The sequence below is a fragment of the Elaeis guineensis genome, chromosome 3 (assembly GCF_000442705.2).
Source record: "Elaeis guineensis isolate ETL-2024a chromosome 3, EG11, whole genome shotgun sequence".
Classification (NCBI taxonomy): Eukaryota; Viridiplantae; Streptophyta; class Magnoliopsida; order Arecales; family Arecaceae; genus Elaeis; species Elaeis guineensis.
The window spans coordinates 22,164,449-22,184,029 of NC_025995.2; the positions used below are offsets into that span (position 1 = coordinate 22,164,449).

Sequence of the window (19,581 nt, forward strand, 5' to 3'; positions counted from 1 at the left end):
CAGATAACATATTTCCGCAAGAAACTTCCAGGGCTGGTTCCTGGAGGGTGCAAGCTATTCATAAAGAAAAACTGGATGTGGCACCAATAGCTGATGAACAGCATCAAAGAAAATCCTAATTTTACAATATATAAAAGCTAAGAGTACTATTGTCTGTTGAGGTTTGAGAAAATGTATAAACAAAACCTCAGCATTATAGATAGAATCATAGAATATACCAATATATCAGTACAAAGATTTTAAAAGAAATAATAAAAAATAATAATTAATACTATTTGCAGAAGTGCAATTTTATTGCAGTACAAGGAGTGCTCCTCATATATTGCATGTGAAGCTCTTTAAGCATTGACTGAACTCAAAACGTTGTGTCAGAAGAAGGCACAAGCTCTGTATCATACGGCAACACAGTAGCGCCACTATCATTCCTTGGGTGATGATCATGCCTTTAAATCTTTGGAAGAGTTCGAAAATGTACCTCTCAAACTACTAGATTCACATCCTCCCAGATAGACTTGCGGTCCCCTTCTACATATAGCCAGCAAGAGGAGCACCATTGGACAGGATCAACCATCTCAAAAATATGGATCACCATCACATCAGTTACTTTGTGGTTGCATCAGAGGACACCATAGTTTTTTTGCAAAACATGCTCAAGCTTGTGCGTGCGAGTGCCTCTCCAAACAAAGATGCCCTTGTTGATTTCAAAATACAGACTTCCACATAATCTCCAGCCTCTGGATTTCGCATTCCATCAGCCACAGCTGTGTGCAGGAGAGGAACATTAAGAAAGGAGACTTTGTGACCTCTATCGCTCCTTCCAGTCAGTTCTGTCTCACGAGCCCTCTTATTGGGTCCCTCAACTAAAACAAGTTGAACAGTTCCCACCTGAGAATCATAAAACTGCCCTGTGCTTTCACGGAAGGCCTCGATCAGTTCGGTAAGCCTCCTCTGTTTGACACCGTCAGGAACATCATCTATGTAATTTCTGTGGGCATGAGTTCTTTCCCTCATGCTATATGCAAACATGTATGCCATATCATATCCAACAGCCCTTACAAGGCTTAGGGTATCCGCATGTTCCTCCTCTGTTTCTCCACAAAAGCCTGACAAAACCAAGCAGAAAACTCTTACTAGAGAACATGATCACAGAGTGGATAAATGTGTTCTGGAAAAATTACTACTTCCCTGCCAAAAAATATAACTCTAGTAGATTACTTTGTAAAAACTGGACAAAGTCATCTTAACCTTTTCCTTCACTAGGTCTAGCCAATTTATTCAACTGTCTTGTGTGTACGTACAGGAAAAAAACATGTAATATAAGGGAAGGATTTACATAAATGAATCAAATCTCATAGGAATCAGCTGGACAACAAAGTCAACTAGAAAAAGCCACAAATTTTGAAGCAGACAAACAAGCCTCCCAAGTAACATATGGTGTTCTATGTCCAAATTCACTCAAACCTAGATTGCTTCGAATTGACTCCATGTAGTTCAAAATGGACTAGATGAGATTCTAGATGGTGGTGTATGGTTCTACACAGTCTGGGTAAAGAATAAGAATTGATCTGATGCCAAAAATTATTGAAAAATAGCTATGTAGAGAGACCTTTTGTATGAGATATTTTAGATAATTTGAGTATTGCTATAGTTTTAAGATCTTGATAGAAATCCATGGAAAAGTAGGACATCCAAAAATCTACATTAAAATAAAACTAGCCACCATGCATTTCCTATTAAGAAAAGAACCTGTGTTCCAAAAATGCTATTTGGACCCAAAAGCAGTACAAAAGACATGAACCATGTAAATAGCGGGGTCTGTTACCTTGTATTTCAAGAAAATGAATGAACATATTCAGTCAGCACAGTGTCGTTTTAAGCTGTCAAAGTTGATGATATTAGAGGTATCATGTATCTTTTCACTCAAATCCCCATAGCACTGCCCTTTATAACTTTTTCCATGATCATTTGTGTTTTCAGGTTCTGTGAGGATATAAAGAACATACTGTAAATTATGCAGTGAAATGTACTGGCATGCTTCATACACGTTCCTGTAGAAGAAGTAAATATATAACCGCATTCTTGGGCTTGGGCCACCGGATACCTGACTTTCTGTACTTTGTTGGACATTCTTGTTTACACCAATTATTTTCCATGTGAAATATACAGATCCTTAAGTATGTATGTGACACAATTATGATACCACATAGGACAAGAAATTTTTTTTTGTTCCTTTTTTTTTTGGGAACTAATATCAGCTATATTTTAGGAATTCTTAAAATTCAGACAGGTTGCTGAAAGATTTAAATTAGATATGCTCAAAGGACTATCTACTTAAGAAACATATTTTGCTTCTCTGTGTGTGTGTGTGTGCATGTCTGTGAGAGAGAGAGAGAGAGAGAGATGAGCCTCCACACACCACTATCATTGATATAGATCTTTTCCCTTCTGCAACTTAGACAGCTCAAGATCCTTATCCTCATCGGATTAATTGGCTACATTGACTTTGAACAGCTATTACTTTCTTACAGTTTTAAATATGAGATTGATTTGAAATTTCAGTTTCTTTTAGAATACCTGATAGGTTCCATACAGCTATCTTCTTCCTCTCTTGATAATGGGTTAAAATCAAAATCCTATTCTCTCTCCCTTTTCCCACATATTCCTCAAATCTAAACTAAACTCGAATTTAGTTTTATATCAACCAGATCCCAAGATGTGTTCAACATTAGTTTGCTAGTAGATCTCAAAATTTCTAAAATTGGTAACTGAACATAAAAATTTCATGTACATGGAGAGAATGGCTCACATTATTATCAAGCTTGAAGAACTTAACACTCAGGGTCTGTTTGGCAATATGTAACCAGATCCAACAGGATTGGCACAGGCAGAGGCAGAGAAAGTGGCATGGGGAGAGAGGGAGGTCATGGGAGAAGAAACAGAGAGATCGCAAGGGTCCTCATGGTTATAGAGATGAACATCAGAGACTTGCAGCAGAATATTAGGACCTTTGTCCATGATACTTCCCTGGAAAAAGCATGCATATAACTATATAAGGTTTAAAATATTTATACCATCCCTTAGTGGTAAATCTGGAGTTGATTTGATCCCCTCAGAAGAGACCAAGGCCATCATTGCATACAATCCTCGGAGAATTATCACATGCAGCTGCTTTATTTTATGTGATCTATTTTTGAAGGCTTTGCTTAGCGCTGGATGTCCAACAACTGCAGGCCAAGGGAATGCTCTGCAAGAAAATCATGTTCTACTGCTTTAGAATAAGTCTTCTTCTCTCTTCCTCTCTCTTTTAGAACTCTCTAGCTACCCTCCATCTTTATTTATTTTTCCTGAGACTAAGGCTCTCCTATGTACCATCCAACTTCTCATGAGTGCCACCTTAGGTTGCTCCTTCAGGAATATATAGAGGCTGGGGCTTCACGGTTTCTATTAAGGCACCTGTTTAGAGTCCTAGTTTGACTCAGAGGAAAAAGAGGCGGTGTCCCTTACTTGGGTACCTCCTCTCATATGAGGTCGCACTTCTATAAGGAGTACGCCGTCATATGGTGGATAAGAGAGGAAAGGGAGAGGCAGCCCTACATGGCTGGCCGCTCCCTACTTGGATCCATTCCAAGTTGGCCCAAATCAAGTCCTGCTCTAGTCGTTGTTGACCTAACTTAGCCTACACCTATACTTAGGCTATTTCTTTAGCCCAAGAGCTCGATTAATTCTCCAATTAAATTTGGATCTCTCTTGATCCAAATAAAGATTACTTATTGAGAGAATAACTAACTGGATCTTATTCCAATTAACCTGGAAATAGATGGCACATGCTAGACATGTTACAACGATAGGTCAACTTATGTCCCCACTCAATAATGACCTACCCTTATAGTTCCAATACACGTATTAGCAACATAGTCCGATATGAGGACATGGTACCTCATATTGTCTTATTGAACCCCATGATTCATTTCCCTTCATTTTCATATCCTTTTATGACATAAAGAAATAATGCATTATCAAACCCTTCATCATACAATATCACAACCTATTAAAACCTTGGATCACATCAAACATCTCTGAAAAATCTATTCGTGCGAAACCTTTTGAAAAACAATTAGTTGTTACTCAATAATAATTTCATCAAAAATTATTTTCAAAACTTTAACTGCTTGGACCCTAGGTCTTACGTGTCTAAACATGTCTCCATTCTAATATGGACATTATGCCATATGGTGGGTTCCATAATGGATGGTTAGACCTATCTTGCACTTGAATCCAATAAAGTACCATGCTTCCTATCAAGATATAGTCCAGGATGTCATTGTCAATACATAGGTTTGGCTACAAATATATTAACATCCAGAATAAAGTAAGGTGCCTTGTCGTTCAAGTCAAAGGATATTGGAAGCTGCACAATCAAGTTCACAACTCAACCCATGAGAGTGATTATGAGATAGATTCTTAGTAATGATTGTTTAGTATGATAGTACACCAGGATGTTAGTGTGAGGTCAATACCTCGGTTGAGGAGGAACTCCATGTGGTCATTATATACCTCAGCAGTGTGATACTCAACATCACCCACAATTATGAACATAGTTTGAGCACTTAGAAATATCCAACCTCGAGTGGTACACACTCTAACCACTTGGACAATTCCTCTAGAGTACTTATGAACTCTTCTGCTCTAAGACTGATGTATGATGCATATCATGAACAAGAAAAATTATCTTATATTGTTTAAGTAATTATGAAGAGAAAAAGTCCATATATTAATCCATATAATGTTTTACAATTACATTCAGGTGGCTTTTAGGGCATATCCTACTGTGACACCCTGTACTGATCTCAATGGGATTGAAGAAAACCTCTCAAGGTGGTTTTTTTAATCCCACGGGGATCAAGCCCCAGGACCCTACAATCAACCTCTCCGGTATCATTCCTACTCCGTCGCTCCCTTCTCCAGCCAATGCTGGCAGATCTAGGAGGAAGTTTCCAAACATACCCTAAGGGATGCAAGCAACAACTTGAGTACATAATGTAAATTATATAGATATTACCTTATGCCAGATCATGCTACATTGCTGGTTAACCTTAGATATTTTGGATCACCTAACAAAAAATTCATAATGTACATAAAACTAAAGTAAACCAAACATTATAGTACAACGTAAGTACATAATGACCTTCATGTTTATAAATATGAAGTTTATTTTTGAGTTTTTTCTTACATGTATCCTGATAATTAGATCATAGAAAGCAATCTATGATTCTACACATGAAATAGCACCAATTTTAGTAATTTCAAGGGTTTTTTACTCGAAACACCCAGTTAGCCCCCTATGGCATTCCACATAGGCCTTTAAGGGTGTTAATGCCTAGGACCGCCTAGACAGTTTGACAAACTTGACTTGGACACGCATAACGTGTTCTAAGATTTCCTATCATCTCAGATGATGTAGCAATAAGACCCTTACTAGGAAATGTATCTATTGTTTGAAACTACTGCCACAATATTTACAGATCTCTTGAGATTAGCCACAGCATATTTTACATTTTTTACCCTCATCTTATTAATAACAACCAAAAAAACTTCAGTAGTGATCCAATTCCAATCCAAGAAAACTTTTTGGTCCATCTGCCGATAAAACCTATCACATTCAATAAGATCAGAGAGTTTTGCTTCTACACCAACTTGATGTGAGTGGTTATTGCATGTAAGACAGGATGAGTTTTTTAAAAGAATACTGATTAATGGAAGATTACAAGAGAAAGAAGAATGGAGAAGAGAAGGAAGATAGTTAAAGAATCCACCTGAAAAGAACATTTTTTTTTCAAAATAATTCGCTAATATTTTCATGACTTTCTTTTTTTACATGACTTGTATAGAAAGATATCATAACAAGTTTGCAAAATTTTCGAAGTCCTACCTGGTATATCATTGAGATCTGACCCTAGGACTGTTCAAAAATGAGTCATAACAGGCCCTCAATCAACCCAAGACTTCAGAACATTGTAATTGTCATAATATGACCACATTTAATTTCACAAAGCCAATGAGGAGACCAGTTTTATTTCCTTAAAACTCCACCATGCTGAAGAGCCACATGCTTGGCTGGTGGCCCACATCATGGGCAGGATCTTGACTGTTCAAAAGAGGAGATTGGCCAAAGTATTTGCAAGTTGTCTGCTTGCACAGAATAGCCCTCACATAAATTTCCTAATAAATATAATTGTGAACCTTGATATAAACAGACAATATAAGGATTTATAGACTCTCCAAAATTCATCCCGAAACAAATCAAAAAAAAAAAAAAACTACACAGATAAATCTTAGTTTTCTTTTTCTACACCAAAATTCATTTCAGTTTGTGCACAAAGCCACATTAGTTGATGCACTTAAAAAAGATCAGAAAGATATGTGGTATTTTTTTTGGTCTCAGAAGAGTATGCACTTTAGCTATCAGCATGGCATTCTTCATGCTAAAAGAAATTGAATATGATCTTTAATAAAGACTAGCATTGTCAAAAAAACCATGTCTTACATGAAGATGAATTATTTGAAGCTAAAACAACTAGAAAACTCAACTTCAGTCTGACGTGTAATTTTTCTCCTTGCTTTTCTTCTAACAAATTTTAGGTTGTGTCTCATGCAGCATTAGTCATTGATTTCATCAAAAATTCAAGATGACATAAGAAAATCATAAACTAGAAAGCCCCAGCTTTAGAATCAAAGAATATCATAGTTACAGGACATCAGGATTTGATCAAAATAGCATTTATGGAGCACCAGCAGTAACATCAATCAGTAGTCTCATTGATCCTTGGCATTGTTGAATTCTAGACTCCATTACTTAAATCAGCACTAAGTACAATTGCAAAAATTGATTACACTACTTTTTCAGTTAAAACATTTGACATGCTGTGCATCTACATAACATAACACAAAAGATATGTCTTATTTGATTGAGTAAACACCAAGGATAAGAATTCACAACAAATTCCACACCCTCGTTCTCGTAATCAGCTAACTTTGAGAGTATTTTTATTCCATTACTAAGATATTCTACTGATTAGTTCTGTTGGACAGCTAGCACATTATTTCTTCTGAAGAATAACATATTTACAGTAAAAAAAGTATGATCATCCGATAAAGATCAGTGTAACACAAACTCAACAACAACTATTTCCTCATGCATTTTCATGATTATTCTTAGTTAGTTTAACTATCATCCTTAACCAGCCACAAATCAGATCTGAAGAAACAGCATATCATAATCCATTATACCTGGTAGTCTAAGATATTATAAAATCTTAGTAAGCAAAGAAGCTTGTCTAAACCCATAGTTCATATTTACATATGCTCCCAAACTTGGGGCAAATACCCCATTCCTCTGATAAGTAAGAGTTCTGGTGCAAGGGAAAGAGAAATCGTAAAAATTTGAAAGCTTTAAGCCTTCTCATGATCAAAGACTGCTAAAGGTTTGTTAGAAACTTGCAGATGAGGGTTTGCATTGTTCCTTCCAAATGTTCTAGAGCCTTTTATTGTAGAATAGATAAAGTTCTATAAATAACGAAACAAAATACACTTTTAACATATGCATATTACACCCCCCCCCCCCAAAAAAAAAAAAAAAGAAAAAAGAAAAACCTGGGTGCAGGCACAGACAAAACATAATAATAATAACAAAAAAGAACTATGAGAACTATTTTGAGCATCATTTTAGTATGGTAATAACAATAGCAAATGACCAAAAGATTAGTTCTAGAAAGAGACATTTTAAAGCAAGATTATCCTCTGAATGCCAAAAAGTTTCAATTTTCACAAGGGGTTAAGCTGATGGACCCTTCAGGCTCTGATATCATGAAGTACAAAATGCATTCGAAGATTAACAAACTTAATTATCACCACAATTAAATTGAGTGCAGCACAAAACAGAAGCCACGTAAGTGCTGACATGCAAGATCAAAAGAGCTACACATACATTCATATATCTATGTGTACATATTTCTTTATATAAGCATTCCAACAGACCATCAACTTGATGGGACAGCCATCAGATAAAAACAACCTACCCAAAAAAGACAAAATAAAAGGCACCACACTAAAATTCAACAATTGATTATTTAGAAACTTCAAAATTAGAAAGAAAAAAGGAAAAGGCTTACCGCATATAAAATCACTGCTTAATCCTACATCTGGAACAATGTCCCTTATTTTGCGCACAAGGTCCATATAAGCCTCCCGGGTATAACCTCGACGCATTCTTTCAAGCACTGAGGTACTCCCTGTTTGAGCTGGCAAATGAATATTTTTGCAGATATTATACCTATCCCGCATTAAGAACAATAAATCATCTGGAAAATCCTTTGGATGTGGTGATGTAAATCTGAAGCGCATCTCTGGAAATTCCAAGGATAGTTGATTCAAGAGATCAGAAAACCGCAATCCCACATTCTTCACTTTGCACTTGCTGGAAAATCCTTCACTAAGTCTCCAATTTGATCCTGGTTCTTTAACTTCTGAAGTATCGTTGTAACTGTTCACATTTTGACCAAGGAGAATTACTTCTTTTACACCTTCTTTCCACAGTTCACCAACTTCTCTTACAATTGAAGACACCGGACGAGATCTCTCTCTGCCCCTAGTGAATGGAACAATGCAAAATGAACACATATTATTGCATCCCCTCATTATTGAGACAAATGCAGTAACTGAATTGGTTGAAATTCTTACTGGACTGATATCTGCATAAGTTTCTTCAAGGGAGAGAAGCGTATTGATTCCTTTTTGCCCATACTCAACCTCTTCTAGTAAGCGGGGCAAGTCCCTATAAGCATCCGGTCCACAGACTACATCTACCATTTTATCTGCATCAAGTATTTTATCCTTCAACCTCTCAGCCATGCATCCCAGAACAACAATCTTTGGAGGATGCAGAGACTGTGATCTCCCAACAGAAATGTTAGTCTTCCATTCCCTTTTCAGAAACCAGAAGTAGTTTAGTCTCTGCCAGACCTTTTGTTCAGCATTGTCTCGGATGGCGCAGGTGTTAATAAATATGACTTCTGCATTCTCAGGCTCCTTCACAACTTCTGGATACCCAGCATTTTTCATGATAGACAGTACTATCTCCATGTCATTAACATTCATTTGACATCCATATGTCTCATGGTAAATACGTCCTTTATTATTGTTCTCAGAAGTTGACACTGGACTAGACAAACCATAAAAAAATACAAATAATAAGAATTCCAGTTTAAACTAACCAATTTGTGCATGGCATTCCAGCCTCTGACATGTCATGTCTAAAGCAAAAATATCTTATGCACAAGTAATGCACCGAAAAGTGAAAAATGATTATTTGAAAAACCTAAATTCCACCATTGGAAGAAATAAGTCATGATAAGATATGACTCCTACAAAAACACTAAATTTATATTATTCCATAATTATAAATTAACAAAATAAATAGTGATGTAATAATATTGTAAACAGAAAACATTAGGATTTAGAGCAGGTTGCAAGATGCACTCAGAATTTGGTAGAGCATACTACAATCCATTAATCTGACACACAAATGTGGTAAGTCTGTAGGTGGGCAAGACAATATGATCCCACAATGATTATGGTTTGTCAAATCAATCTTTAAGTAGTCCAAATAACCAATTAGATAGCATGCAAATCACTTCACAACAATATATGCTAAATGTAGTTGTGTATAATACTTGCTTATTGTCATCCCCTTATACCCATTACATCATATCCTGAAATCTTTGGTGAGCAAAGATCAAGAATCCTGTAGGAACATTCTTTAGCTAGTCTCCTCCTTTGCACATACTTCATGATTTTTTGGCTATTGCCAAATCTCGTGGTATTAAGCTTGGAGACAACCAGGATCTCTATGATCACTGAAAAAAATGTTGTTTGAGATCAATATATCCATTTTCTATTCAACTTCTAGACATGAAAGCATAAATATTCTCTTTTTATTTATACTTTTCATCTATTGTCTCATCAGTCTATTGCGAAACTTAAGCAATGAGTCATCGCAAGGTTTGCCATATAAACTTACCATATTGTATCATACCGATATCGAACAGGCACACAATTTGGAGGGCATACCGACACTCGATACGCCGAACCAGCATCCTTACCAAGCTTACTGACTAGAGCTGTCAACGGGGCAGATCCAGGCTCGAGATCCGCGGGTATTTACCCGACGGATCCGGGTCTGGTATTAGTATTGGACCCGTTTACCATGACCTGGATCCGGATCTGATAAACCATCATGTAAATGGATAGGATCTGGATATTTAATATCCAGACCTGATAGACCAGGGATCCAAATAATATATATATATAATATTATATATATATTAAAATTATTTTGAGCCGTTAGATCAGAGATCCAACGGGCCTCAAATTTTCAAAAGGTATAGAAGCCCTAAAACTCTCATCCCTCTCTCAGTCTCTCTCTCCCTCTCTCTCTGAGTCTCTCGGTCTCCCACGGCACCTCCGACCTCTCCCTCCCCTCCTCTCCCGCTCCTTCGGGCACCCTGCTTCTCCCTCTCCGCCACGTGATACGCTCGCCGGTGGTCGGACCCCGACACCAACGTCGTGGATAAAGGAGATCCTTTCCCGCTCTCTGTCTCTCAGTCTTCCTCTCTCCCTCTCTCTGTCTCTCAGTCTCCCGCTCTCCCTCTCCGTCGAGATCCCTCCGCCGAGATCTGCTATCCGATGGCGCCGAGCCCTCCCTCCTCTCCTGCTCCCGGTTCCTCTCCCGCTCTGCGGCTCTGGGTGCCCAGCCTCTCCCTCTCTGCCGCGAGATCTGCTCGCCGGTGGCCAGACCCCGACATCAAGGCCATGGACGAAGGAGATCCTCTCCCTCTCTCTCTCTCAGTCTCCCTCTCTCTCTCTGTCTCTCAGTCTCCCGCTCTCCCTCTCCATCGAGATCCCTCCGCCGAGATCCACTCTCCGATGATGTCAAGCCCTCCCTCATCTCCTCTCCGCCTCTCCCCCTTTGTCGCTGCCTTCCGCGGCTCCACCGCTCCGCGCCCCTCCCTCTACCTCACATCGTCTCCGCCATCATCTGGGCCGCCCCTCCCTCTACATCGCTGCCCACTGCTGGGATCCGATCTCTCTGCCACTGTCTTTCGCTGTCTCGGCTTTCTCTCCCTCTCCGCTGCTCGCCGGACCCCGACATCAAGGCAGCTGATCTGCCGCGCCCTCGTTGATCTGCTATTTTTCTAGGTAAGCACTGATAAATATCATGTGGATTAATTTGTTCATAAATATTCTTATGTGATTACTATGAATGTATTGGTAATATTCTGTGGATCAATTTGCAGCCATCTTTTCTTATGTGATTTATTTTAAATTTTAGAAAATGTCAAGTGCTGAAAATTTTAATGTTGAAGTTGAACAAAATGTAAGCACACCTGTGGAGCAAATTGAGGATGAGACAACTGTATCTACACGCAACAACATTGGTGGTCACAAAAGGAAGTTGATATCACCGGTATGGAATGATTTCACTAAGGTTAAACATCCAAATGGTAATGACATTGCTAGATATAATTGGTGTAAGAAGGAACTTTGTGGTGATAGTAGTAAAGGAACTAGTCACTTGAGAAAACATCTTAACTCATGTATTTTTAGAAAAAAAATGATGGAAGAGCCGTGCAACAATCAATTACTGCAGTTAAAGGCTTTTGTAATAAGGCAGTTTACAAGTTTGACCAAGAAAAGAGTAGAAGAGATTTGGCAAAAATGATTATTAAGCACAACTACTATGTTAACATGGTTCAACATGAGTTTTTTGAACAATTTTGTGCTGGATTGAATCCAAATTTTAAGCTTGTAAGTCGTAATACAATCAGGAGTGATATATTGAATATTTACAAAGAGGAAAAGGCAAAGTTATATGATTACTTTGATGCACTTTCTTATAGGATTGCCTTTACTACTGATATATGGACTTCTGATCATTCAAATATTGCTTATGCATGCTTGACTGCATATTATATATCTGATGTTTGGGAATTGAAGAAAAAAATCATTGCATTCAAAAAGATTCCATATCCACATGATGGTGAGACATTGTTTCGTTTTATTTCTGATTTGTTATTGGAGTGAAATTTGGATAAGAAAATTTCTTCAATGGTTGTTGATAATGCAAGTGCAAATGATGTAATGGTCAGACAATTAAAAAAGTGGCTTTGTGAAAAATCATTGCCTTGTTTGTCTGGTGCATTGTTTTATGTGCGATGTAGTGCACATATTCTTAATTTGATTGTTTAAGATAGATTAGCAAAGATTGGAGAGTTTTTGCAAAAAATTCGAGATACTGTGAGTTTGTTGAATAGGTCACCTGCTTTGCATCAAAAATTTGAAAAAGCATTATCTCAATTGAAATTGACAGATGCAAAAATGGTAGGAAAAGATGTACCTAATAGGTGGAATTCAACCTATTGGATGCTTGATGCTGCCATTCCTTTGAAAGAGGCATATTATTGTTTGTCTCGATTGGAAAGAGGTTATAAATGTAATCCTTCAAAAGATGAATGAAAAGTGGCATGCATTGTGAGAGATTGTTTAAAATTATTCTATGATGCTTGTAATCATTTTTCTGGCTCAAAGTTTTCCACTTCTAATATATTTTTTCGAGATATTTGTAAAATTCAGCTTAAGAGGAGAGTGTGGGAGAATAGCGAGCATGAATGTCTTATATTAATAACAGGACCTATGAGAGAAAAGTTTGCAAAATATTGGGAAGAATGTTCTTTGCCATTAGCAATTGCAGCTGCTCTTGATCCAAGATTCAAAATTGATATTATGGAGTATTATTATGATCAACTATATGATTCTGATTCTTTTGATTATATTGATAGAGTTTGTACAGTTATGTTTGATTTGTATAATGAATATGGGGGTGACGAATTGCTGATTGGGAATTCAAGTTATTTTATGTCAAGTGGTTCAACAAATGAAAATACAAGTGCAAGCCATGGGGGTGTATCTTTGGATGATGAGCATGACTTTGATGAGTGGTATCGTCGATCTCGTTCTTCCACTATTCGAGATTCTAATAAATCTGAGTTGGAAAAATATTTGGAGGAAGCTGTGTTTCCAAGAAAAGATAATTTTGACATTTTGAATTGGTGGAAGATGAATAGTGCTCAGTACCCTACTTTAGTAAAGATGGCACAAGATATTTTAGCTATTTCAGCTACTACTGTTGCTTCTGAATCAGCATTCAGTGTTGGTGGTAGGGTGATTGATGATAGACGATCATGCTTAGCTCCAGAGATTGTTGAAGCTTTGTTGACTATCAATGATTGGCTTGAATCCACAAAGAATGGTAAATTTTAATTATTATCTTATTTAGTTTTTTATTTTTTATTTTCATAATCTTTACTAAATATGATTTTTTTTTAGATGTTGTTGGAACATCCATTGAGCTTTGATGTGGTTGAATTTCATGGTGGAGGATTAACAAGTAAGCTTTTTGATTATGTTGTTTTATTAACAAGGAAATTTATTTGTTAGTTTTTTTTTTTGTGTTCAATAAGTAATGTTTTATATTTCTTTTGATTAGGCCTTCATTATTATTCCATGGCATGGAGGAAGTTGATTTGGAGTTGTGACTTGTGAGGAATGTTGGAACAAATTGGGATGGAACAGTGTGATGTTGTTATTAAAATTTGAATAATATATTGAGTACTTTATAATTGTATGTTGTTATTATAATTGTATGTTGTTATTATAATTATGTGTTGTTATGTTTTTGGATACTTTAATTGAAGTTTTACTTGTTAAATTTGAACAACTTTTATATTTTATTTGTATGATCATATGATTGTATAATTTTTAGGTATTTTTTTAGGTTATTTTATAATTTTTAGGTATTTTTTGTGAGACTTTGAATATGAGTTTCGGATCTCAGAACCGGGTCCGGTACTTCAAGGCCAAACCCGTCGGGTATTTGGATCCAGATCCGGTACTAGTAACTAAGATCGGATCCGAATCTGAATATCCAGGTTCCAACCCGAACCTAACCCGTTGACAGGTCTATTACTGACACTATAATAGGATGGTACCTACACGGAGTCTGGTACCAAGATGGCAAACCTTGGCTCATAGCATTCCAATGAAAACAATCAAGAATGTATAAGGATTAACTAAAGAGTACAGATTGCAACTTAATATAATATCAAATAATTCAAAAGGATCCAATCCTCAAGCTCTACCATCAAGGACAATTGAGGTCTACTCAACCAAAGAAGGTAAAAGATCTACCCAACAATTAAAATTTCAAAATAGGAAGAAAAGCAGAAAGGAGAAAAATTTTCAAAGAAGCAAAAACTTCAACTTCCAAATGAGAAGAATGACTCCAAGAAAGATACTATTAGTTCTCAAAGGGGTACCAATGGCTCAACATATCACTATTTACTGAGGAGTCAAACAAATACCGAATTGATCTCTTAAGTCAATCTAGATTGTGAATTTGTACGTCATTATTTAGTGAGGGATAAAAAAGCTCCTGATTGATCATTAAATCAATCTAGGTTGTCAATTCTAGGATACTGCCTTTGACCCCAAAGTACCAAAAAAATGATCAGAAATTATCTTGGACTAGACCCTATTCAGAATGGTGTGTAGCACCACTGGAAATGGTGCTGACCATACTAGAAGTGTGCTGGTACAGCAGGTCAGCAGGACTAATATGCCAGAAAAGTTAGATTAAGCAAAGGTTACAGTATTTCAGAAATTAGACCATAATTTCATCAGGCCTCTGGTTCCAGTGGTTCAAGATACCATGGAAAGGTAATTCAACAGTATCTCCAACAACATTTTATCCAGAAAATTATTTTTCAGCTACTAGTACTGCTGGGATATACTAAAACATTATTTGCAAGTGGTGGCTTTCAACTGAGATTCTTGTGCTTGAACCACAACGTGAGCAAAGTTACACAAGTTCATCGACAGATTAACATAAATACAATAACTAAAGTAATAATTTCATGATGAAGCATGCAGAAGGGATTGTATTGATATTTCTCAAAATTCAACTACAATTTCAATGCCTCTGTTCTCATCAAAGGTTAATGACATACATGCAAAAGGAAGTCCAAGCATTGAAGTATCCACACCATACAATACAAATCTAAATCATATTTTTTAATGAAGAGGGTCAAATTTAATGGGATGACAATGATGATGAGAAACTATCATGTTAAGACAGTGAACAGCAACAATGATGGTTATGGCTATGATGATAGGCATCATCAAAATGGTGGTTCCAATGTTGATGGAAGCTGAATGGAAATGATCAAGGTAGTCCTACATTTGATCAAAGCAATGCACACCGGTAGCTCTTGTAGATACTGGATTGATGGTTATATTAGATACTCTAGCATAGTATAGGAAGGAGGTACAGTAGCAGTTATACTAAGTAGGGACGCTAACTGCCTAATTCCCTATATCTGGTGTATTTTTAACATTGATACCAATTGGATTATGGTCCCCATTCTCAATAGGTGTTGAGATATTACTTATATTAGGATCATGATGATGTAGATGCACACAAAAAATAGTGGTCATGGCAATGTCATCAACATTACATTGATATATTATATCATTTTGAAGAATGTTTTGTTAATCTTCAATCTCCATATAAACTCCCTGATTTTAATATCCAAGGCCAATAACAATAGGACTCATCACACAGCCCATCAAAAACAAGTGCAGATCTGTACTTTCTAGTATTATTTTCAATGTCTCAGAACTGAAAAATATAACCTGCTCCAAAGATTAGCCCAGAGTTCATAAAGATCAACCAAAAAGAATATGGAAAGTGGGAAATAAGCAGAAAATCACATATAGAAAGCACTAATATTACCAAATTGGGACTCTAAGAAGAACAAAGAGTCTTCATCACACCTTTGTAGCCCCAAAAAAATAGACTAGCTTTTTTTTTTTTAACGGAAATGGAGGGCCTAAGCCATCCCATAGAAAATAGTAAAATATGTATTCTTATGGCACTCAACATAGACGTCCATAAACAATAATCCAAAACATTAGCCTTATGACTTTTGATCGAGAACACTTCATATTTTACCTCAATAGTAAGAATCTTCCACCTAGCATGGCATATACACTTCGGAGGAGACTTGTCCCTGCGCCCAATTACAAAGCATTGCCTCTAATTTTTTTTTTTTTCTATGAGAGTCACTTCCCTGCACCTGCACTTGCTTCTGGAGACTAAATTTTTCCCTTCAATGTCTAAACACCATGGCCCATAAGCTCAACTATAGATCATTTTTTAACTTTTTTAAAGATGCATCTTCCTGTTTTCAATCAATATACTCCAACTCCGTAAGGAAGAGGCCATGATAATTCTGTCCAAGAACACATAGCATGCACAGCTATCTCCATCTCCACCTTCTCTACTCCACCTCCTTCATTCCAAGGAAGAAGGCAAGAAACTATGCTGTTGTAGGTCCAATGAACCATTTATAATTTTGACTTATTGGCACGCTTCCAGGGAGGAGTAAAAGAAAAGAAAGAAAAAAAGAAAATTCCAACCCCAAACAAGCTCAAGAAATCGTCTTCAATGCAAAATGAAGGAAACTACAGCATTTAAACAGTACAAGTTTGTGTATTCTAGCAATTAAATTTTAAACTTCATGTCAATTAAATAAGTGAGGATCTCCATGAAAGCAATTCCAAACAAATTGAAGCCAAAAAAAAAAAAAAAAAAATCGCTTACATTTGCTTAAAGTCGCAGAATAAGTACGAGATAACGCATAGAACAAAAGAACAATCTTGAACCATAAAGAATTCACAATAAATAGAGTCGTTTCAATTCCAGTGGCTCTATTCAAAAGCATATACAGACATTTGGACAAATATTAAAGAAAAAGCTTACTCTTGCGGGGCTTCGGAGGCCACGGCAGTGGCGGCACATCGCGCAAAGCGGTGGAAGGGACTTGGAGAAGGGTTGGGGCTGGGAACAGCAGTGATGCTGGAGAGGGGAGATACGCAGCGAAGGAAGACGGGGTTGAGAGAAGATCTGGGAGTGGGCGGCGGGGGCGGGGAGTTGGAGGGGCGATGATAAGGGTCGGAGAAGGAGGGGAGGAGGAGGAGGGGATACAGAGGGAGGCAGCGGCATCGCCGGAGAGAGGAGAAGTTGATGCGGATTGCCGAGCGGGGCTGGTAGAGAGGGGAGAAAGAGGCCATGGCCGCTGTTCGTGGGGAGGTGGGGGGGGGGGGGGGGTGGTGTTGTGGTGGTGGGGGAGAGAGATCGGGTCGGCAGATACCGTGATAAGGGTGGATAGGAGCGGAAGGGCGGGAAGCGGCCCAGAAAGAACCCTAGCTTGGGCGGGCCTGGCGCTGATCTAACACTACACTATCACAATGCACATGGGTGAAATAATTATCTAATAATTAAAGAAAAAAATTATTTTATAATTAAAATATAAAATATCAGAATATATATGTATGAAATAATTATTATATATATATATATATATATATATATATATATATATATATATATATGAACGTGAATAAGTTAAATAAACTCTTTTTATATGGTAACAATATATATTGTGGCTTGATTGTCAGGGTTTGCTATTCCACTGGTTTAAATTTCTCTTTAATCCAAATTTTAAATTAATCTATTTTATAAATTTTTATCGATGTCAAAGTTTATTACTAATATATACAATTGCATATAAATATATGAATATAATTTAGATTAAAACTTAAAGCATCTTCTTGAAGATGCTGGCAATTAATTGTTGACATCTTTAGGCAATATTAAAAAAGTATCACAAAAATACCAAAAAAGATATTTGTAGCTTTTTTTGGGGGCCTTATAATGACATTTTGATAACTCCTTTAATTATAGCACATGAGAGGATGTCATCCCATTGACTGGCATTAGGCTCAAAGAATTCAAACTAAGAAATATGGCCTTCAAGGCCAAGATCTCCTAGAAGATTATCGTCTGCTCTTCATGAACTTTTACTTCGAATCAACATTGTGAATGTTGTTGGATGATCCAGCCTTGGATAATTGAAATTCGTTAGCAGCGCTGTGAGATTTTCTCAAAAACCTAATAGTTAAACATTGTTTATCTTCCTTCAAAGGATTGTAATAACTATTTGTGTCCCACTAAACATTAATTTCAGAAAACTTATTGGCTCTCTCTTCTTCTTAGGATAGGGATGGAAAGAAGAACAAGTTGATGGCTAGTACTTAGATAGATGCATAGGTATACCATCGATATCCAAATCAAAAAGAGATAGATATTAGCGGATCCTACTATCTTAACCTTCCAAGACTTTTACTATTAGGATGTCTTCTACTCGAAAAAGGAGTAAGGACTAGAAGCTATAAACTATGAACTATAGATTAAAAATACTAAAGATAATTGGAAGATAAATCAACTCAAAAACTAACAAATTGGTTCGACTCTAAAGGGTCATTCTCGGAGTTACAATTTAGTTCTTGTACATATTTTTCCTAACTACTAGGCAACTACCTCTTTTTAGTGTTGACACAATTTTATTAACTACCATCACTCGATCCACTATGTTCTAATGGTTGTCGTAGTTGGTTTTATCCATATCTCTATTTTTCATATTTCGATCGCTTAATAATTGCTTTCACCTCTCATGTCTTATTTTCGAAATTTCATACTGTGTCCCTAGCAAAGCACAAACTACTTCTTAAATCAACACTTATCCTTCTCCACCCATGTCCAAAACTTGGCCTATAATTTAGGCAATTACTTTATCTGGTTTTACTTGTTTCTTTTAGATATGGAACAATCTATCTTATGTAGCATCTCATGGTTACTTAATCCATCTACTGCTATCATTTAACCCCTTAAATTTGGTTATGTATCACCATTCAACTGATCTCCACCTATCCCATTAGAATAAAAATAGTTTTTGATGGTAAATTATAATTTTTTTAATGTAGTTAAAATATTTTTTTATATATCATAATATAGATGCCACTGCAAATTTTTTTGTATTAGTGATATTATATTGTAAATATTATTATAAATTTTTATTCTATGATATATAACTTGAAGTGCTTGAAACTAGAATTACTATTATAGTATTTAGCTAATATGCAAGGAAATAATCTTATACTTTATAGGATTTTGAGAGATTATTGCTCAACCTAAAATTGTTATTTTTTTTTTTTATGGAGGTTGGATCTGGTTGTCTCAGAGCCATCAAGTATTCTCTCATAATAGGAATGCTTGCAATAAAATTATTTACAACAAATTAGCATAGCCTCTTGGATCATTGGTTTGGCCAAACATATATTAAAATGTTAATAATCAAAATTTATTTGAGATAAAATATAATATTAAAATCTTAATTTTTATATCAAATATCATTAATAGTTTTTTATTATAGTAAAAATAAAAAATAATCATGACTTGTCTAGTCTTAGAGAGCTTGTAAGAAAAATATATATGAATGCAACAATGCATGAAAGTTAATATTTAAATATTTTAATAATAAAGTTTTGAAAAATATCATAAATAATAAA

The 19,581-nt window shown here is 36.3% G+C and overlaps 1 protein-coding gene across 1 annotated transcript; it reads right to left on the reverse strand.

Moving 5' to 3' along the window:
- Positions 1-176: 176 nt before the first annotated feature.
- On the reverse strand, positions 177-17,290 carry LOC105042249 (CDK5RAP1-like protein). Its single transcript, XM_010919383.4, has 3 exons — positions 16,934-17,290; positions 8,169-9,217; positions 177-1,103 (listed from the first exon to the last, which is right to left on the reverse strand). The coding sequence occupies exons 1-3, from the start codon at positions 17,242-17,244 to the stop codon at positions 601-603; spliced, it is 1,863 nt and encodes a 620-aa protein (XP_010917685.1). The 5' UTR covers positions 17,245-17,290; the 3' UTR covers positions 177-600.
- Positions 17,291-19,581: the final 2,291 nt, after the last annotated feature.

Excerpts from the sequence above, each read along its gene's own strand:
- LOC105042249 (XM_010919383.4), bottom strand. The coding sequence starts at position 17,244 with ATGGCCTCTTTCTCCCCTCTCTACCAGCCCCGCTCGGCAATCCGCATC. Across the intron at positions 9,218-16,933 it reads GCCTCCGAAGCCCCGCAAGA|TCCAGTGTCAACTTCTGAGA; the intron begins GTAAGCTTTTTC and ends TGGTTTGTCTAG. Across the intron at positions 1,104-8,168 it reads AAGCAGTGATTTTATATGCG|GCTTTTGTGGAGAAACAGAG; the intron begins GTAAGCCTTTTC and ends TGGTTTTGTCAG.